The sequence below is a fragment of the Uranotaenia lowii genome, chromosome 3 (assembly GCF_029784155.1).
Source record: "Uranotaenia lowii strain MFRU-FL chromosome 3, ASM2978415v1, whole genome shotgun sequence".
Classification (NCBI taxonomy): domain Eukaryota; kingdom Metazoa; phylum Arthropoda; class Insecta; order Diptera; family Culicidae; genus Uranotaenia; species Uranotaenia lowii.
The window spans coordinates 297,253,428-297,276,832 of NC_073693.1; the positions used below are offsets into that span (position 1 = coordinate 297,253,428).

The window sequence follows — 23,405 nt, forward strand, 5'->3', positions numbered from 1 at the left end:
TTTTTATGGTGAATTTGCATACATATCGAAGCAAACCATGCTTGATTAGTTTTTTTTATTTTTGAATCAAACATCGTTTCCCTCAAAGCTATCGTATTCAAAATATAGCCAAAAGTAGCAGTTGATTTCAAGATATTTTTTGTTGAGACCTTCACCTATCCATCGGCGATCGGCAGCGTAAGCTTTATTTTTGCTTCCGTAAAATAAACAGAGAAATTCGTTTTTTTAATCTTCAAATTTTGGGTCCTTAAATAAGCGAACCCAGCAAACATAACATCGCATAAGAAATGTCAGCTCAACTCGTTAACAATGTTAATGCGAATCGTAATTCCTACCAAACCAAGTAAAAGATCGTAAAAATGGTTAGTTAAAGTCTACCGACTCGTATATGACAAAAGTCCGCCATGTTTGCAAATTTGTCTCCCGCTTGCGGGATTCAAATGAGAAAACAACCTTGTTGTTCTCTTTGCGATAAGCAGTGCAACCAGATTTTTAAAAATCAGAAGGTCCATTTGGATAAACTGGCCAATGAGAGAAGCAGCAAATATTGTCGCTGGCAACGGTTTGCATGCATTGAGAGCAAAACTTGCGCTCTCTCGCATACTGTCAGGATGTACGGTAAAAGGTGTTGTATATCGTCCAATTTTTACAACTCTTATCGCTTAAGCCAGAAGTTAAAAATATGTATGTATATTGCCTCCACTTTAGTACGTAAATGCTATTTTTTCGAGTTATATAAGATGATTTTATAATGTATATGGAACGTATAGCAAAGTTTGTTGAGAAATATACCTACAAAAATGTTTGCTGGGAAACTATATTAACTCATGATATTAAGGATATTTTGCATCTCAAATCTGTAAAATAGATTATAATAGATCACTTCGGTATCTATAGATATTTTGAAATTTTAAAGAAAAAAAAACTTTTTTATTGTTTGGCGTTGAGAAGGAAAAATCCTTTTTTTATTATTTTGTTTCAGTTGTCGATCTAGTTTGTTCCATGGAAGATGTTTAAAAGGTCCTAAAAACATCTTAATACTTCAAAATGTTCCCTGAATATTGGAGATTCAACCCTACATAAAAATTTTGGCTGTTGCTGACTTGAAAATTTGACTTTTTTCCAGCTTTTTGGGGATTTGAACCACTGTCTGTCAGCCGTGGTTCCCGAGAGCAAAATTAAAATCCGCTCTACATCAACAGCTGCAGCAGGTCGGAGCTGCTTCAGAGGACGAGCATACTGGACGTCCTGCGGGAAGTGTCTGCTAAAAATGCAATGGGAATGGAAAGTTTATTGCATAAATTACCGAAATACTAGTAATTATTTCCAAAATATCTGTAAATACTTTTTAAAACGAACACAAACACATACAGAATCTCAATGAAACCAATTGTTTCCTCGGAGAGATTCCTTTTTCTTAACTCTAAGCGTTCATCTTTCGAGGATATGATGGCTAGCATCTTACAAAATGCTAAAACTACCAACCCACAGAAAATGTACTATGTATGCCGTGACCGGGATTAGATCTCATACCCACTGGCTTAGAGAACTTGAAGGCTCTCCTCTATGCCAAATGTTATCGAAATACTTTGATTTTTTTCCAAATGGCTGTAAAAAGTTCGGTAATATTTACCGAGCAACCGGTGGGTTTAACCAAAATTTCTGCAATTGTTACCGAAATACCGGTAAGTGTTTGCGAAAAATTTGAAAAAAATTGATAACATTTACCGAATAGTCGGTATTTTTTACTGAAATACCGGAATTTTTAGCAAAGTATCGCTAGCTCTCGCCAAAATATTTGCAGTTAGTACCAAAATGCCGACAATATTTATCAAAAACTGTAAAATACTCGGTAATTTTTACCGAAACCATAAAACGTTTTATAATATCAGCTTATAATGCACAGCTTATTACGTGAGATGATGCAGATATTTTGACGAGAACTAACGATTTTTTGTAAAAATACTATCGGATTTTTAAAAAAATTTCGCTAAAACTTACTTGTATTTCGGTAATAATTACATAAATATTCACAGAATAGTCGGTAATTTTTACCGAAATATCGGTATTTTAACCGAAATATCGATAGTTTTCGCCAAAATACCTGCAGTTATTATCAAAATGCCGATAATATTTTCCCGAAAACTATAAAATATTCGGTAATTTTTAGCGAAACCATAAACTTTCTTTAATTTCAGCTTATAATACACAGCGTATCACGCGAGATGATTCGATACTCGAGATTCGATTCGTCTTGCGTAATACGCTGTGCATCATAAGCTGGAATTACCGAACGTTTTTCGATGGTAAAGATTAAAGAAAAATTTGCAGTTTTCGGTAAATATTACCGGCATTTTGCCGAGGACTATCGAAATTTCGGTAAAAATACCGAATTTTCCGTAAAACTTACTGATTGTCAATTTTTTTTTCAAATTATTGGCAAAAACTTACCTGTATTTCGGTAATGATTACAGCAATTTCGGTTCAATCTACCTGTTGCTCGGTAAATATTACTGTAATTTTAGTAAAAAAAAAACTACGGTATTTCGGTAATATACAGATATTTCGATAATAATTACTTGTACTTCAATAGCTATTTCAAGAATTTCGGTAAACTTTACAGATTGTTCGGTATCACGTTGACAGCTGTCAATTTTTCGACAGATGATCTTGGATAAGATCAGCCGAGTTTCGGTGGTTTTTTACCGAAAAAGGTCCGTAGTATTTGACAGCTGTCACTTCTCGACCATAAAAAAATTAGCGATCTCCACATGGTAGGAATTCGGTAAAACAATAACCAAACTCGGTAATTTTCGTTCACTATGTACAGCTTTCTCGCTGAAATTCAAGTAAATCTTATAATTTTCTGCATTATAATGCATAATGATTACATTTTTTCCACTAAAAATGAACTGTAAGTTTAAAAAATAATACTTTTGATTTTAGTACTAATGCAAATATTTTCAACTCGTATTCTCCTAAGCTACACTTACAACCATTAGATTTTAAATAGATTGATAATTTACCATCATCAGCAGCGACAATCGATCGATCAAACTGGACAACTGCCGATGAAAACTTGTATATATTTCGGTGAACATTCTCGGCTTTGGATCACTTCGTTCTGCAATTTGCAAATCGCATAACCCCACACAATCAATCAATCACTTTCAGAGTTTAATCAGTCCCACTTAAGGCACACCTTCGCGACAACTCCCACAACAAGACATGAAATTCCAAAATTTTCGATATAAAAAAACCCGGTGCAGTAAGCTGCCTGCTCAAGCGCAAATTCAAAACTAACCAGAACAAGAGGATCGTTTCGACATTTGGGGTCCTTAGCCGGGGGAAATTTCCTGACCTAAGGAAGAAGAACCCAAAACCAGCCAAAGAATTGAAACATATTGTTCGGTCGTCGATCTCTTATTATGCATTTCTATGCTCATTTCGTTAATGCGATAATAGGAAAAGGAGTTTCACATTTTTCCCCTCGTTTACTTTGCTTCAGTCCTTCTTCTTTTGGCCGGATTTACGGACCCCGGAGTTGATGTGATTTTAAGAAATTCCAAAAGTAAATTGGGTAGTCGCCGGGAATGTAGGTGGTACCCTAAGGATGATGGGAAACAGAAATTCCAAAAAAAAATGTATGTCATAATTTTGGTGACCAATGATTGCTGGGAAAAATGCAAAATTCTTTCTGCTTGTCTGCCACGGGTAGCTAGTGAGTGAGGAAATAATAATGTCGCGAGAGGTTGTTTCTTATTAGAACCGGAAACGCAAAATCTGGAGTTTCAGAATTTTACCTGACGAGAGTCGAAACAATTTGCCTGAAAATTGGCGACATTGTTTGAGTTTCAAGAGGTGGGCAGATACGTGTTTATGTGGGCAATGATGATAAAATTAAAGATAGCAATTTAGCAACAGTGTGTTCAAGATTAAATGAATCAAATTTTGGGAATCCATCAAGAGCAAACAAAAAAAAAACACCTTCCATAAATAAATAAAATTTATGAAAATTTATTTTTTTCTTTAGGCATCATTAGAAATGAAATTTCAACACGATTCATAGGCAATCGTTTTAAAATAAGAGCTGCAACTGGAGTTTCGAATTGCATTACAAAAACGATTTAATCTCAATTTCTGAAACCTAGTCTCTTGATTAATTTTTCAAGATTTGGAAAGTAAGCTGCATAGCTCATGAATTACTATCGAAACATTTTTAGCAACTTAGTAACATCACAATCCCTCCATTTATCTGATAAGTTTCGGATTTTGTCAAATGAAATATGAATGAAAAATTTCCTCCTTCTTCCTGACTTCACCTTGAAGAAAGCGAGGGTCTCAAATTATTCGTATGCAAACAACCTCTCTTTTAACAATCATCCCTCACTGCTAGAAGAAGGTCCCCTATTAAGAGACCCCTATTTTTTACATAGTAGGTACTACATATAAATAAATAAAACAATGTTTTTTTACGGAGTTACTCGACCTATTTCACATGAATTTTTTTTTAGCGGAAGCATTGAACGCCTGGACATTTTTTTTCGTGTATTTTAGGGTGGCCGCGAAAGCATTAGACTTGATTTTGTTGTTTTAATTGTTTTTATGATAACTTCTTCAGCGGGAAATTATAAAAATCGATTTTTTAATGCAAAGTGAATGCATCTTTTCAATGGCTTAAAATTCCCGAATTGTCGATATACGCCTTATGATACCATTGGGACTAAAAGGGAAAAACTGGTCAAGCACTACTTTGTGATGTAAATGTTTTTACACAGAAATAAATGAATACTTTTTAATATCCGATCGTGCCCATCCTCAACATATATTTTTAAGTGAGGTTCTCAGGAAGACAAGCTAGACTAAAAACTAAGTGTAAAAATTTATGCAAAAACTTAGTTGAACAGTGGGCAAACAAGGTGTCAAATTCAAAGGAACTCAAAAGTTTACATAATATTTTATGAAGGTATGAAATCTTTGTTGTAAAACTTCTAGTTTTGGGGATTTTCCCTTTTGAAATTCAAAGTTACAAAGTTTTAAGAGAAATCAATCATTGATAACTAATCAACTGACACCTTTATGGAAAATAAAACAAAAACCCTATAAAAAAAACTGATTCAGAATCTGTTTATTACCCTTCATTTGGTAAAGAATTAAGATATTTCCTAGCTATTCGAGTTCCAGAGAAATTATGTTTGCAAAAAGAAAAAAAAATCCTAAAGCTTAAGAAAATTGAATACCAAAAATGTTACTTAACTGACATCACTGAAGAACATTGATAAGGATTGTTATCAAAGATTTTAATTCCATTAAAAATGTGTTAAGGAATGCGAATCGATTTGACTTATATTCAAAAAAAAATGAATGATTCATTTCAATTAAAAAATATTCCTGAATATGCTGAAAATGTTTCACATTTTACTGGATTGTGATGAATGCTAAAAGAAAACCTCAGTAACTTTTTTTTTTTATCAAAAGTCAAAACTACTTGCGATCTTCGAAGAAGTTGATCATTGATCTAAAACATTCGAATTGTGTCAAGTCTAAAATTCTAATGTGGTTCCCAAAAATATTGGAAGGATTTCAACCCTTTTCAAAAAGTTATCCTATGGTTATCAAAATCTAGAGACGGTAGAAAATAAAACAAGTTGCACTGGAGAAACCAAGAAAACGAGAATTCTCGTATTTGGTCCGAAAACTGTGAAACATTTTCGAGGTCATTTGGTGGATTTCGCTATTCGCATGTTTTGAAGAACACATGATAACAAATAAACCCTCAAGAGTAATTTTTTTCAATCTCATCGAAAAGTTACTTTTTACTACTTCCGAATTTTTACACAAAAAACTGAACATTTTTGATTTTTTTAAAATAAAATATTTGTTTTATTGGCTCATAAATTGTGAACCCCTCGCAATTTTTCTACAGTTTCTTCAAGTTTAAAGATAAGAATAAGAACTACCGCCACTTAAACGTAGAATATCATAGAAAAAAACTTCATCCAGGGCTCAAAATTACACAACAGCTTAAAGAGATACATGTTTTGGTAATTTCTTTGACATTAGAGAATGTTTGAACCAATAGATGAATTTCATATGACTGTGGCTGTTCAAACATTTGTGTATTTTATTTAGATTCACATGTTTACTAAATACATGAATACAAAATTTTTAAATTATTTAGAAATATGACCTTTACAAAAATTATTCCATTTTGAAAATATCTTGAAATTTGGATTTCATTTATTTTTTTTTTCAAACTCACATATTTGATCAAAATACGAACATTTTGAGCATCACTGAAATATTTTTATTTTTGAGAGCTTATGGTACTTCATATTTCAATAATTGGATGAGTCTAGATCCAATTCTGTATATCTTCTACTTTTTTTTTCCTTGATGATGTCGTCAACTAAGTAGCTTGAAGACATGAAAAGAAGATCAGACAGGTTTACGTTTACGAAAATGTGTTAAGACTTCAAATAGGTATTTTTTTTTACAAAAATTTCAATTCGGAGCCTTAAAATAAATTAATCCAAAAAATGAAAATGAATCTAGATAAAATTCATAAATTTTTGATCAAACAAAGTCATATGAACTTCATCTTTCGGTTCAAACATTCTAAAATGTCAAAAAAAATTACCGAAAACTTGTAAATTTTTGAGTTTTTTATGATTTTAAGACCCCGGCTTAAGTTTTTTCCAATAAATTTATTCCACATTTTAGTAGTGGTTATCTTTATCTACGACTTCACCCAAAAAAAAAATGTTAAAAAATTCCAAAAAGTTTACGATTAAGGAGCCATAAAAAAATATTTTAATTTTCAAACATCAACGACTTTTTGATTTTGTTTTAAATTTTCTTCAAATTTTTGCCACGGATCAGGTTAGAAGTTTATTAGTTTGTTCGTAATTTTCTAAATGTTCGTAAAATTTAGAAGAAATGGTAACATACTCAAGCTTTAAAGATTGTAATTCGAAATTTCAGTACAAATGAAAACCACTGATTGGAATAAAGAAAAGTGAATTGAAAGCTCAGGTTAAAAATTAGTTCCAGAACATAATTCTTTTTCACAAACATTTCGTTTGAGGACAGAAAGTTTCCTATTTATTTATTTATTTATTTATTTGAAGCTACAGAAAAGACAATGCCGCACGTAAAGATGATTTTTAGATTTATTCTGAATTGTTTTAATGTCCTGTGTTTAGCTTTTGAATTAAACACTTTCACTGGAAAATTATAACAGCAGTTTTTTTTTATACATTTTCATGTTTGCAACAAAGAGTTCTGAATTCAAAATTTAACTATGATATAATTGTTTTCATAAGTTTGACTGATTTTTTTTTTCAAATTGTAATGACATGAGGTACATGAAAAAAATTTAGGTGACTTTTTGAATTTAAATCTTAGATACAGTTTCAAACTCTAAGTTCCGGTAAAAATTGTGTTTTTTTTTTCAATCTAGATGTAATTAGCTTAGCTTAGCTTAGCTTGATTGACTACTCACATCCACCTTGAATCATTGAACCCGAAATGCACCTTAAAAAGTCTCGATGAAGAATTTAAAAGTATTCTAGTATACTCTGTGATTGATTCCTAAATTTTGTTTAAATACAAACAATACATTTCGGATTCCAAGATCGCAGGAGTGGCTCAGTAGAACAAGTTCCACATCGCCAATGGTTGCTACTCCGTGATTGACCGAGGCCATCAATTTTGTTCAAAGGTCAAATAAATGGAACCTGGGATTGGTTACACATTCACAATGCACAAAACTGATGCTCTCTCTTTAAAGATCAATAACGGCGCCGGCCACGTCCTAGTAGTCAATAGATAGTTTTGGAAAAATGAGAAAGGGATAAAAGAACAACTTTATGCCTAAGGACCGAGGTCACCTCTGCATCCTTGCAAAAAAATTTGGTTGGGAATGTGGGTGAAAAAAAATTATAAGGAAACTCTTTTGACTAGTGTTATGCTGATAGCCTTTTCTCCTGAAATATATTTTCAATTTATTTAAACATTTTAGCGAAGAAAGAAACAACAATTTTGAAAGGTGATTATGACTAAATAGAACGATAAAAATAAATGTTTATTGATTAAACTTTCTAAAGCTAGTTCTTAAGATTTCAAATAGGTGAGTGTCTATTTTCAGTGTTTTAATTTATTTTGCTAGTTAAAGAATCAATTAAAAACGGCTCGTATGATTTTCAAAATTATTGTAAAGAAAGGGGTTTAAAAAAAAAAATGGTTTTATAAAAAAAAAGTTAACGGAATAACTCCAGATGATACCTGCCGTTGGAAGGGTTCATTAAAACGGTACTGAAAATTGCACTTCAAAATGCAAAAATATGCCACAAAAGATACGATTATAAATCAAACTTCTTACAGGGATTTTTTATGAGTTTATAATATTGTAAGTAATTTTGAAATTGAAAAGCAATATTAATGCATCAATCAATAAAAAATTGGTTTAGTGGCTTATGATGCAATATTTTAGATTGAATTACTGTGTGGTTGAATTGAATTTATCGATTAAAGCTACAAATGCAGAATTTGTTGAAACCAAAGTATAAAATGTTCAAATTTCGGTCTTTTTTGTATTGCTTAAACAACTGGAAACCAACGATTAAAAACAAATGTAGATGGAAAGTACTAGAGAGAAAGAGTAATTTTGAAAACTTATTAAAGAGAGATACTTAGCTTGGGATTTTGCTGGTTGTTAACTAAGGTCCACCTGCGGCCCTTTCCGGCCAATGAATGGCATAACGATCAAACTCCGTGATTGATTCCTTAAATCCAAAGGGTCCTTTCTCTCCCTTATAGGTAGCTCTATGATTGGTTGGTACTGTCTTCAACTGGGGTCTTCCGTCCCGATAAAAACGATTTATTTTTGCTCGATAACTATCAAAACTCAGGTTCTCCGTCAGTCTCTGGGAAACAGCAAAGATGACCTATTAACTCGGAAAACGGTATCCGGAAACACAGCCAAATCCCGCTTGTGCTCGTGCGCGTACGGATTCCCTGAGGATGGCCGATCCATTTCACTTGTATTCCTAATTTTTCCACTTTTTCACATTTGGAAAATTTGCTGTCAGAAAAAATACATCCAACATCTTTAAGCAAAGCCTACCGAGTCCTTTTTTTTCAATCTAGATGTAATTGAAGAAAAATCAGAATAGTTTTGAATTTCAAAAGTTATGATCTTCTTTGAAATTTATTTTATTGATCTTTTGAATTCTGACTCAGAAAATTAAATAACAAATCTGAATTCCGAATTTTGATTTGAATACCTGATCTTGGAATCAAAAATTAATTTTGACTTCCTCGTGTATTTTTCCTGGTTTTTATCTGGATTCCCGGTTTATTCCCGGTTTTCCTGGTACGATTTTAAAATTCCCTGTTTTTTCCCGGTTTTTTCGGTTCTGTGGCCATCCTTCATATATCTAATGCGTACATAAGTTAATAACATATGGAAATATCTGCTTACGCAGAGCGACGACTATGACAGTTGAATTGAGATTTTTATCTCAACGCACATCCGAAGTATTAATCCAATTAAAATAAAACTTTCTCTCTCATTTTTTTTTATTCTAATTTCCAAAATGTTAAAATGTACTAATAAAGTTTCTAATATTCAATCACAAGTGCTTTATTTTGTGTAGCGTGTTCTGAACCTTTTTGCATGAATCGGCGGCATCCTTGAATCAGATTCTGCCTGCCGAGAAGCGTAACATTGCATTGGCGCATCCTATGCGCCTAGTTCGAAAAATGCCGAAATAGACTGCCAGGGAGAACGCACAGCAAGCAAGAGCAGGGTAATAAACTCATAAAACAATTAGGCACTCTCGTCCGAACGATGCGATGTTGCGATCCCACAAACGGGCGGCGCAACCGAATAAACATGAACGCCCTTCCGTCCGTCCGTCCATAGCTTTTGGGAATCGAATAGCCTTGTCCGACGCAAAGGCAAAAATAAAATCAAAAACTATATTCTCTAGGGAGTTGTAAATTTTGAAATGTTGTTCTGTTTTTCTTACACTGGGGAGAAATTTTTACCTCTTTTTAAAAGGTCTGATGGCAGAGGAGACTCAATTAGATTGAATGGTCAAAAGGGTCAGTCCTGAGTTAATTCGAAACAAATTAACTTATTTGAGTGTCTCTAGAAAAAAAAGTAGATGGTACTTACGATCGATTTGGTTCGTTCGGGTCTGCTCGCGATCGGCGGCGGGATGCCATTGCCGCTGATATTGATGCTGCCACTTCCGAGCTGGGGTCCGAAATCGTCCCCGTCGTGCTCCCCGGCCGAATTGTGGTGGGACGAAAGATGCCCTCCGCTGCCAAATCCGCCGCCGGCACTTCCGCCTCCGCTCAGACTGTAGGCCTGCGAGTGCGAACTGGACAGGTGATGGTGCTGATGGTGGTGATGGCCAATCTGGCCACCCGGTCCTCCCCCGTGCGATTCCGAATCCGTCGGGGTACTGCTCGGACTGCTGCTGCTCACCCGGCTCAGCGACGACCCTATGGACGATTCTGGGAGTTAGGTCACATTATTATCGCTTAGTTGATTGGTGTGGTTAAGATGAGATTTTTTTGTGTGTTATGAGGTGAAAATAGATTTAGAAAAAAAAGGAAATAGGGTTTCGAGTTATCATTGTTGACAGGAAACGAAAGGAAAGGAAGTTGAGAATTCCTCTGAGCCAACGCCAACAGGAAGTTAAGCTACGGGAGTCATATGCATTGTTGTCTTTCCACATTTTTCTTTAACGATGGTAAGCAAGAACGTTGCATGTTTTGTCTTCATGTTTTTATGGACACTCTTACAATCAACTAAAAGGCTTTTTTTTTATTGAATGGAATAGGGTCAAGTGGAGTTATTATAAACAAAATTTCAATTTGATTTTTTAAAGTAACCAAAAATTAATGACTGGTTCCCTTCTTAATTTTTTTTCTATCATTTTTAAGTACAGCTTGTGGACGTTAAATGCCCTAAAGACAAGGGGTAATTATGAACATTGTTTCGATTCGTTATAAAGCTTAGTTCTTTTAGAAATGGGACACTTTCTTTTGCTGATAGCTCATTTACTAGTGATCGGATATTCAAAATTTTGACTGCCTATAAAAAGTACTATCAGACCTATTTTTTTCAAAATTTTCAATTAACTCGTATCTGAAATATCTACGATGCAAGAGAAAAAGAAAAAAAATATTTTGCACAGTTTCCTTCATAATCCATCTTTTGATAGCTGACAAAACCGTAGATTATTCAAATAATTATTGTGTATGAGTGATGGAAAAAAATACAAACACTGTCAAAAATGTTCACAAAGTTCAAATCAAGCATTGAAGCGAAGCACACAGTCGTTAACTATGGTTAAGAGTCATCGGGGTAGTCAAGTCTCATACCAGAATTTTGAATTTAGGTTAGGCAAAAAACTATGTGAGAATCGATGAAATGGCACAAAAAAATTACTCCGATAAGCTGTAAGTGTTGCCTAGTTATAGTAATTCAAACCTTATCTCAAACAACAAGTTTTTGCTAGTTCCAGAGCTCGTAAGCTGTATAGCCGGTACTGAGGCTATGAGACAGATGATTTCTGATTTACGACAAAATTTATAAAAACTCCTATTTCAAACAAATTCCAGCGTTTGAATCCTATAACATGTCTGCTCGCAGCAAGGTCCCTAGCAGATTAAAGTTTGTATTTGCATGTTGTTTTGTACAAAATATAATGATTTGCCAAAATTCTGCTCCTGTGGAAAAGTACAACAATTTTTAAAACGAAAGCTTTGGGTTTCGCTGTTTTTAAAAACCAAAATAAAGTAATCTTGTATGTAACCTTCGCAACCTACGATCTATAATCGATTATACTTGAAGTTCAATATCATGATGGTTTTACTTTGTTCTTGACGGATTTTTTCCAGCAGACATTTCATTAAAAACGCTTTTAAGTGGCTCTAAAATAATCAAGTTTTGTTAATTTTAAAACAGCTGTATCCACTAAATTGCCCTTAGTTTCTTTAAAAAGAGAAGTATTGAACCGAAAACTAGCAGAAGTTGAAGGACCGACCTAAAACGCAGATTAGACGAAGTATAAATTCAAAAAAACTGATCAATATCATGACTGAAAAAAGTGTGAGCCGGCCAATGGGAGATACCAAGAATAAAGTAGAAATTTTTCTCACAAAAACGATAAAATATATTTTTTTAAATTTTTTCATGAATTATCATAAAATTTCCTTCGTTTCCTTCATAGAAAGTATTTGGATCAAACGAATGGTTTTTAATATACACGCATTCCTAACTGTCCCATTTCTAAATGCACTAACCTTCATGTGTTGAATTTTTGTCTTGATTATATTCCTAGATTACCTAGAAACCACATAAATACACGCCATTTTAGTGGAATTAATTGCAAATTATAATTTACTGTTGGCAAGTTATGTGTTATATACAGTTTCACCTAGCTGAGTGGCATCTTGTTCGGCATCTAATCGTAGATCCACAATAATAAGAAACTAATAAAGTAATATACAGTTGCATTCGGTGGTGCTAGCTGGGGTGCAAGCAACCTTAGCGTAGATCGGGTACCCAACCCCGGTGGACGCTTTGGTCGCATGCAGACTGAATTAGGGGGCTTCGTACGCGTCTGTTCTCCATGTCAGAGGCGGCGTGCGGAGCGCAACAACGTGGTGGTGTTCGGGACCCACCCAGCAAACATGAAATCGTAATAGAAATGATCGAATATTGAGACATTTTCAATCACGATTGTAAAACGTTGGTATTGAGTGAGTTTCTATCATTCATTTACGACAAGCTTTGCCCAAAAAAAGTTGAATCGGATAGCAGTTGAGTCAACTCGTATATATGCCTCCAAAAAGTTGAGGATATGCTAATTCGACATAAACTATTTGAGTGAACTGATTTTCGATAAATAGACGGTCCTTCAATTGACACTCTATTCGGTCTCTCGCTTCCTTCCTTTGACCGGTTCGTAGAAAGCGAATCCCACCTATAGATGATATGAACTGATGTGTTGGCATAGTGGTAAGATAACGGACGGCGGACTCGGAGGACTGGAGTTCAAATCTCGGTCGGGGATTTTTTTTTCGTTTTAATCAAATTACTTGAAATCGTTTATTTTGCTTTTTGTGGTGATATCGAATCGTTTTAATATTGTCATTGTAGATATATCGCCTCCACTTTTGTAGCTATATGCTATTTTGGTAAGTTTAGTACAATCTTTTCATCTGGTATATTACTTTGAATAATTTTGTTGATCCTGCAATATACCTTATTAAATGTTTGCTGGGCAAAACAGCAACATCACGACGGTCCTCCTGCGAGATAGTGGGGTTAGCTGCGGGCCTTGCGAGCCCGTGACTACAAAAACATAAGCAACGAACAACGAACAACAAATTTCGGATGGAAATCGGCAAAGACCCACGCGACGAAAAGGGACTAGCGATTGGAAACTTGGAACATGGAACTGCCGATCTCTAAATTTTGTGGGCAGTACCCACGTGCTCACCAACGAATTGAAGAGCCGCAAATTCGACATCGTAGCGCTGCAGGAGGTATGTTGGAAGGGCTCCACGGTACGAACGTACCCAGATGGTCGTGCCATCTACCAGAGCTGCTGCAACACACACGAGCTTGGAACAGCATTTATAGTGATGGGAAAGATGCAAAAGCACGTGATCGGGTGGTGGCCGATCAACTCACGAATGTGCCGGTTGAGAATCAAGGGTCGGTTCTTCAACATCAGCACCATCAACGTGCACAGCCCTTACCTCGGAAGTACCGGTGACGACAAAGACGAATTTTACGCGCAGCTGGAGCGTGAATACGACCGTTGCCCAAAACATGATATCAAGATCGTCATCGGGGATTTTAATGCTCAGGTCGGCCAGGAGGAGGAATTCAAACCGACAATTGGAAGGTTCAGTGCGCATCTGCTGACCAACGAACCTCAGACTTATAGATTTCGCCGCCTCCAAACGAATGGCCGTACGTAGTACCTTTTTCTAGCACCGCCTCCCACACAAGTACACCTGGAGATCACCGTACCAAACGCAATCACAGATCGACCACGTTTTGATCGACAGCCGGCACTTCTCGGACATCATCGATGTCAAATCCTGTAGAGGCGCCAACATCTAGTCAGACCATTATCTGGTGATGGTGAAGATGCGCCCAAAACTCTCAGTAGTGAACAACACACGAAACCGGCGCCCGCCTCGGTTAAATATCTCACGACTGAAGCAACCCGAAGTCGCGGCAGACTACGCGCAATCGGTCGAAGCAGCGCTACCGGCAGATGGCGAGCTTGACGAAGCCCCTCTCGAGGACTGTTGGGATACCATCAAGACAGCCATCAACAGTGCTGCGGAGAACATCATCGGTTATGTAGAGCGAACTCGACGGAACGACTGGTTCGACGAGGAGTGTAGGAGGGTGATGGACAGTAGTGCAAAGAGGCACCCGTCGAAATGTGGAAAATCACCGACAGCGGAAGATGCAGCGAGTCCAAATTTTGCAGGAGAAAAGAGCCGCCTGGAGGAGGAGGAGCTCGAGGAGCTGGAGCAGCTGCATCGTTCCCAAGAAACACTGTCCTCAATGCCGCCTAGCGCCACAAGCAAACAGATTCGTAAGGCCGGCTTCATGGAGGGACGGTCAACGTCGAACCAGTTATTCACATTACGGCAAATCCTCCAAAAATGCCGTGAACATCAAACGCACCATCTATTTATCGACTTCAAAGCCGCATACGACACGATCGACCGTAACGAGCTATGGAAAATCATGGACGAGAACGGCTTTTCCGGGAAGCTGATAAGACCGATCAAGGCGACGATGGATGGAACGCAGTGGTGTGTGCGGATTTCGGGTGAATTGTCGAGTTCATTCGAATCGCGCAGGGGGCTTCGACAAGGTGATGGTCTATCCTGCATGATGTTCAACGTGGCGCTAGAAGGTGTTATTCGACGAGCGGTGGGCGAAATTCGAGGCACGATTTTCAACAGATTCAGTTAACTTATCTGCTTTGCCGATGACATTGATATAGTAGGCAGATCATCTGCGGCGGTGGAAGAGATCTAGCGCAAACTGAAATGTGAAGCAGGAAGGATTGGGTTGATGATTAATACGTCCAAGACGAAGTACATGCTGGCCTACGGATCCGAGACTGATCGAACTCGCGTGTCAAAACAATAACAAGGTCACAGTCGACGGCGACGAGCTGGAGATAGTCGAAGACTTTGTCTATCTCGTCTTACTGGTGACCGCAGACAATGACACCAGCCGTGAGATCCGGCGGCGAATTAGCGGCGACTCCACAAGCAACTGCGGTCGAGAAGACTTAGCCCTCGCACGAAGTGTAACCTGTATATGACGCTTATTAGACAAGTTGTTCTCTACGGGCACGAGACATGAATATTGCTCGAGGAGGTCCTACGTACAATCGGAGTATTCGAGCGACGAGGGTTAAGAACTATCTTTGGCGACGTGCAGGAGAACAGAGTGTGGAGGCGAAGGATGAACCAAGAACTGGCGTGACTCTACGGCGAACCTAGTATCCAAAATGTGGCGAAGGCTAGACGGATACGCTGGCAGGCCATGTTGCAAGAATGACGGACGACTGTCCTGCAAAACAGGTGTTCGCTATGAATCCGGTAGGAACAAGACGATCGGGGTGCAACGAGCGAGGTGGTTAGACCAAGTGGAGCGTGATCTGGCGAACGTGGGGTGCCCGAGAAATTGGAGAACGGTTGCCATGGACCGAGCGAATTTTAGGAATTATGTTCGTCAAGTTATGTCGTGAGACGGAATACTATGTAAATAAAAAAATAAAATAAAAATAAGCGCAGATGCTAGGACGTTTGGCTGAATGGTTATTAGGTCGATTGGATGCTAGGCCGAATGGATTTGAGATCAAATGAGTAAGGCTGAAAAAATGTTGGACCGATCGAATTTGCAATAAGTTATTTAGTCGAAGGTTACTAGACCTATTCGGACCGATAAGCCATTCGAGCTAATGCCATCATCGGCCAAGTGCCTTCTTACTGACGAAACAAATTATATTCGCAAAGATAATGTTTGACTTTTAATTTCGTCAACTTTGACAAAGTTTACAGAAGATTTACACAATGTTTTGAGCTAAATTCTGAAATTGCTGCGTAAATTGTCAAGTCATACTAACTATAAAAGGTTTTCTGATTTTTTTATGCAATAAATATTTCATTTTTATCATTAGAGGTGCAATTAACAAGATTAACAATTTCTTTCACAACTTTTAAATACTTAGGTTTTAATTACATTTTTTTCAACGTGAAAAAAACCTGAGACCAGAGTTCTATATTTCAATTCTGAATTCTGAATCTCAATTAACAATCTTATTATATTATCTTATTAAATTTATTTTTTGAAAATCTCCTAATTCGACATACTATATAGCAATCTTTAAGTACACAAATTCAGTTTACCTCAGTTCAAGATCAACAACAAAAACGACAACCTTGATTGCAATACTGTTATGCAATCAAGCCCAACCAGCAGCCTTAAGGGCACAATAAAGGTCATAAAATATTGCAATTTTGGTCATGTGTCTCGAAAGATTAAGCCCTCGGTATCGTGGTTTGAGGGGAAAGACTCGCAGACATCTCAAAGAACAATTACCGAAACGAGTTGACCTTTACTCTTCACCTGCTCGTACCTTTGCCGGATATGGACATGATTGAGCGAACGAAATTTTGCACGTGGGTCGGTAGTCATCTGTATTGCCTTGCCTGCCCCTAAGAAGATGTGCAGCATGCAGAGAAGTGATGATGGAAATGTTCACAGGCTTTCACCTCGGTTCGTCGTTGAAGCTCGTCTCAGATTTTCCAATCTCTTCCCTAAAAACACCCTTTTACTTTGGCTAAACATATGCGATAGATGAAATTAATATTAGGATGTGTCAAGAGTTTGCTTTGAAAATTTCTCTAAAACACTTTTAAAATATTGCAATGAATCTTTTTCTCTGTAGTCTGCTCAAATTTGGTATCAGAAGTAGATATAATTCAAACAAAATGTCAATTTTGAACTCGCCCTAGCCTAGGCGTTCATTCTACCATATATTTATGATAGTGGAGCTTAATTAGCGCTTCATCTTCCGTTATTGTTGGGGCCATCATCACTTTCGTCTTCCAGCGCCGGCAGCAACAGTAATATTAAACTTACTTCGGAAGAATGACTTTTCCGGCAGAAACTTTCCAAAATGGGCCAACTAATAGAGCCCACAAAAATCTAAATAGCCAATATTGCAGTCAGCTGAATTATTTTTTTTCAATATTTTTGGCACTTTTGTCAGAATTTCTATACAAAATTCGTAGTCGGATAAATAATTTGAGTCAAAATAGAATCAACATGAGGTTGGTAATAAATAGAATAATAGAATAAATAATAGAGTAATAGAATAAAAATTGGATTTCTGGTGCATATAAAATATTAGAAAAAGGATCTAAAACTTATACCTTCGAGCCGAAATTTCGACACTTCAATTTTAAATTTTTAATATAAATTAATAAGATATAAAAGATTATTATTCGTTGATCAACTGCGAAAAATAATCAACGGTCAGAAATCGACTTCAGGATAAAATTTACCAGCAGATTTTACTAAATGATTGATTTATCGAATTTACCTATGTTGGTATGGTTATGATAATAAAATATGTGTATTGTGTAGAATAATGGCGTAAATGAAATTATTTACTATTTTTTTCTGACAATCTTGAATTTCTGAACCGTACTTAGACCTGTTTCATTAAAACTTATTCCAAGCTCTTGTCTTAGTGATTGAACCATCTTGATCGAAACAGAAGAGAAATTTTGTATTCAGATTTGAATATGTATTTAAAACTTAAAAATTTAATCCTATGGCTTTTGAAAAAAAAAACAAAATTTTCCATTAAAAAAATATAAGATTGTCGTTGAATTTATTCTTATACCGTCAACTGGGGCATCATACAACACTTTTCAACTTCAGGGGCATCTTAAAACTTAATGTCCACTAGTAATCATACCACATGTGCATCAAAAGTTTTAAGGTTGATGGGACATCAAATTGACGTAGTTTTTCAATGAAAAATCAAATGCAAACGTTTGAAAATTTTTAGTTTATGATATATTTGCGATGTCACCAGCAGCAATTGCAGAATTTTTTGGTTTAGTTCAAATTAAATTTTACACTTACTTCTGTCTAAGAATCTTTTAAAGATAAAGCATAAGGGAGCTGCATACATTTAAGGGCAAAAAATATTATAAAAAGTTTTAATAGTTTAATAAAAAAAATAGATGTTTGGATGGATGACATTTTGAAATTAACAAACGCTTGATGCATTACAATCATATTCCAGCATATGGAAACGAGATTTAAAAGGTGAATCTTTGATTTGAATTTTGATGCATTTCAGCCCTTACTGGTAACTGAAATATAAAAATATTAATTTAAAAAATTTGGTGATTGCCCGAAAAATATTTTTACACTAACAGTGTTGGTAGGGGAGATAAGGGCATAACGAGCTCCCGAGGCAAAATGAGCTTCCTTCTTTTTTACGAAAGTACGTATTTTCAAAAATATTTTTAAGCCTAATTACCTCTTAAGATCATAGAGTATCTATCTCCAAACAAACAAGTAATCTCCTCTTCAAATACACCGAAATATGTAAATTTAAAAAAAAAAAGATTTTTTTTTCAAAGTGATGAAATTATTATAATTTTCAAGCACAGGGAAATGAGCTTTTATTAAGATCAATGTATCATATTGATCTATAAGCAATAGGGTGTCCCAAAATTGCATAATTTCTGGGAATCTGGGGGCTCTCCCTCCAAATGGTAGATTAGGATGTGGAGAACAAACTTTTGTGTGGGGCCGACTAAAAAAAATCATGTTTGGAGGTTCCGCCAACGCGATCTTTGAAAGAAGACAACTTTCAAAATATATGATTTAAAATAAATTCTGAGTTAAAACATTTTCGCAAAAATTTATATATGTTAAGTTTTTTAAAAATTTGGTTTGGATTAAATACTACACACAAAAAATGAAAAAAGAACCAAATTTGTATAAAAAAAGCAAGCTATTTTCAAAAAAAAATTTTTTTTGTCCAAAAATTTTATATTCAACTGACCAAAATGTGTACCTAGCGTGAAATATTTTTGTTACCAATACCATCAAAAGATGCGGATTTTTGTGCACTTCAAGTTTGCTGAACAAAGCATGTTGTTTGTATCATCGTGTGAAGAGCTATTCACGGTTTAATCCTTAATAAAAATCACAATTTAGGATATTTTTTTATTTAATTTATCAAGTTTGTCTTAATAAATACCTAATTGACTTGAATGGTTTAAGGGAATCATCAGAAGGCAATATGCCGAATTTGAGCGGAATCGGACAACAGGAAGGGGTTGAACTGAATCTCAAGTGTAAAAGGTATTCTGAGGCATTGTGCATAAAAACTGGTTTTTCATCAAATATTTTTTTCTTTACCGATCGAATGCTTAGTTATGAAGATTTTATTAAAATTTTAAATAAGACCAACATTTCACGTGAAGACTGCAACTCGATTGGACTTAAAACAAAAAAGTTATGGCTGTTCAAAAGTTGTATTTTGGTCACAAATTTTCCTGTAAAACGTAAAAGTAAAATGTACTGTTAAACGACAATTTGCCACCAAAACAATCTTTGAACAGCTGAACTTTTTTGTTTTAAGTCCAATCGAGTTGCAGTCTCCACGTAAAATGCTGGTCTTATTTGAAATTTTAATAAAATCTTCATAACTTGTTGGGTATTTTCGGAGGTCTCTCGAGCGAAACCACATTCGTATGACGTGATAAAGCTAAAGCTGTATACAAAATTTATTAGAGAAATATCGTTCATATCATAATTTGGCTGACTTACATTCAGTAACCTCACTTTAAGGCTAATCCCAACTAACTTGAAGATCACAAATTTTGTTTTCAATAAACTGTAATACATTTTCAAATAAAGTAAGTAAACTAGGTGTATTTTATAATAAATTGGAACTTACGATGAAAGTATGTATAAACTGATAGGAAATTCAATAAATTATTCGAAATTATATCTTATGCGCTCGTACTATTCACTCTGCCAATCCGATGACTTGCTGTTTTCCAATTGACCTCTCAATCTCGTTTTCCGTCACTGACGACTTCTGTCATCCGCTGTCATTTCTGGCAGAAGATCGAGGGGCTTGTCAACGATCAGAGGGACCGTTCAAAGCTGCGGTAACATCCCCCCTCCCGTAAGGCAAGGTATCCATCGAAGACTTACGCAGACATAGATCCAATACCGCTATTTTTGAAACAGGCCTCGTAATAGTTCCGGTCGACGTTTGAATTATAGCATGACGCGCTCGTCCATCGGGGCCCGCTCGAACTTCTACCACACGTCCTCTCAGCCAACCATTTCGAACATTTTCATCGACTACTACTACCAGATCTCCGCATTCCAACGGCTTCGTCTCGTCGAACCACTTGGTGCGTCGGGCTATTATCGGCAGGTACTCCTTTACCCAACGATGCCAAAACATGTCAGCAAGGTGGCGATTTAAATTCCAGTCGTCTCTCGTAGCTAACTTTGGATCCAGAGTTTCTTTCGGTGGCTGAACCGTTCCGCTCGAACTCAGCAACATGAAGTGATTGGGCGTGAGCGCTTCTTGAGAATCACTTTCTAGTGAAACGAAGGTCAAAGGTCTTGAGTTGACGATGGCTTCCGCTTCGACGATTAATGTAGCAAATGTCTCTTCATTGGGAGTCTTAGAAGTGCTCATCGCATAAAAGGCAACTTTAACGGATCTGACGAGCCGCTCCCACGCACCTCCCATGTGGGGCGCCGATGGAGGATTTAATCGCCATTTAGTTTTGGAATTCGTGAATGAGTTGGCTAAGTGGTGGTTGATCTCGTCCATCTCCTTCATCAGCTCGTTCCGCGCTCCGCAGAAGTTGGTCCCATTGTCAGAGTAGATCTCTACCGGAGAGCCCCTCCTACCAACGAAACGCCGCACAGCCATCTTACAGGACATCGTCGTAAGCGAATGGACCACTTCCAAATGCACCGCTCTAATGGTTAAACAGGTGAATAGGGCCACCCAGCGCTTGACAGTAGAACGTCCAACTCGCACCGACATCGGACCAAAGTAATCAAGCCCTACGAAGGAAAAAGGTCGAAAGAAAGCGCCGAGGCGGGCCGCAGGCAAAGGCGCCATTCGCGGAACCCTTGGGACAGCTTTATACACCCGGCAGTGAAGACAATCCTTTGATACTCGACGAACCAGCGACTTCAGGCGTGACACGTGGAACTTCTGTCGGATCTCGTTGACGACCGTCTCGTGATTTAGATGCAGATATTTCTTGTGTATCTCATGCACTAAAAGTTGAGTTGCTCGGCTTTCAGGTGGCAATATTATCGGGTTTCTGGTATCATAGGATACGAAGGCGGCCACACTTATTCTGGACTCCATCCGTAGAACGCCGCGATCATCAATAAACGGAGATATCTGCGATAGTTTGCTGGTGGGTTTGAGGCCCCGACTCTTTCCGTCAGGCGATCGGGATCGGGCTCGTTCTATGAGGGCGAATTCTTCGGCAAACGACTCTTTCTGGATACAACGGTAGACAAACATCTCCCCGGCATCAATTTCTTCTTGGTCGAGTATCCCCAGCTTAAGCGGTTCCTCCTTTGCCTTCCGTCGTAAATTCCACAAATAACGATACACATAACTCGCTGCTCGGACTAGTCGGTTCCACTGAGAGAAGTTTCTCCAATCGATCATCGGCGCCGGCTCATATGCAGCGTGTGCAGTGACCCTCTCCACATTCCGATTACGGCACTCCTCGTTCGTTTCTTCCACCATTGAGTTCTGCCCAGGCCACGTTTCCTCATCTTCGTACAAAAAACTCGGACCCAGAAACCATCTACCGGAAGAGGAAAAATCCGGAGGGGATGCCCACTTAGTCATATCGTCGGCCACGTTCAATTTAGTTGGAATCCATCTCCATTCGCTCACATCGGTTCTTTCCAAAATCTCTCCGACCCGGCACGCAACAAACTGGTTGAACTTGCGTTGATCGGAATTTATCCAGGACATAACAGTCTTAGAATCGCTCCAAATGAAACGTTGACGAACTTTGTAGGAATGCATAGTGTTAACATTTTCGAGGAGACGACTTCCTATGAGCGCAGCTTGTAGTTCGAGACGCGGTATCGATAGGGTTTTCAATGGCGCCACTTTGGTTTTCGCTGAAACTAGGACGCAACGGACACCTCCTCCGACGGTAGCTCTCAGATATGCGGCACATCCGTAGGCAGCTTCGCTCGCGTCTACAAACATATGGAGTTGGAGATCCTCGAGTTCTGTTGAGACGCATTCCGGAAAATAACAACGAGGGATTCGTATTTTATCCAGCTCCGAAAACAACGACACCCATCGCTTCCAGCGTACTTGAAGAAATTCCGGAATCGGTTGATCCCACGAAATGCCGCTTCGCCAAATATCCTGTATCAGGATCTTCCCGTGAATCGTGAAGTGTGAAAGGAGGCCCAAAGGATCGTAAAGACTCATGACGGTGCGTAACACCTCCCGCTTCGTCGGCCAGTCCGGAATACTCCCGAAATTGGAAGAAAACGTGAATAAATCTTCTTGTCGCAGCCACAACATTCCCAGGATACGTTCTGTTTCACACTCCACACTCGAATCGAACCTTTTGACCGCTAACGGATCGGCTTCTCCAACGACGTTCAAAACCCGTTCGGAATTCGACGACCACGAATGGATTTCGAAACCAGCCTGCGCGTGGACATACTTTATTTCTCGAGCCCTCTGCGCAGCTTCCTCTTCGGTATCGAAGCTCTCTAGGTAGTCGTCCATATAGTGGTGGTGGATAATCGAATTGGCGGCGGCCGGATACTGTAGCTCGAACTCCTTCGCGTTTTTGTTCTTCACATATTGCGCCGAACAGGGTGAACAGGTGGCTCCAAAGGTGGCAACTTGCATAAGGAAAACTGTAGGCTCTAGTTCTGGATCATCTCTCCACAGTATTCGTTGGGCCTGAACATCGGCGTCACGTATCAGGACTCGGTGGAACATTTCTCTTATGTCCGCGCAGACAGCCACTTTCTTTTCACGAAATCCACACAGCACCTTTGGAAGAGATAATAAAAGATCAGGGCCTTTTATCAAAACGCTATTCAGGCTCACTCCATCGACTTTCGCTGCCGCGTCGCAGAAGATTCGTATTTTTCCTGGTTTCTTGGGATTTAGGGCGACTCCAAGGGGTAAATACCACACTCGGCGAGGATCGGATTCTTTCAAGTCGGTTTCAGTTGCCTTTCGAAGGTAACCCTTCTCTAA

At 37.6% G+C, this 23,405-nt stretch overlaps 1 protein-coding gene across 2 annotated transcripts in view; it reads right to left on the bottom strand.

Moving 5' to 3' along the window:
- Window positions 1-23,405, bottom strand: part of LOC129751132 (serine/threonine-protein kinase Pak) — a 184,953-nt gene that overhangs the window by 16,745 nt on the left and 144,803 nt on the right. The window contains exon 6 of one of the 2 annotated variants that reach the window (XM_055746440.1): window positions 10,184-10,527. In XM_055746440.1, coding sequence (XP_055602415.1) covers window positions 10,184-10,527 — 344 coding nt within the window. The remainder of the gene's footprint in view (window positions 1-10,183; window positions 10,528-23,405) is intronic. The other variant, XM_055746441.1, reaches the window with a different exon arrangement.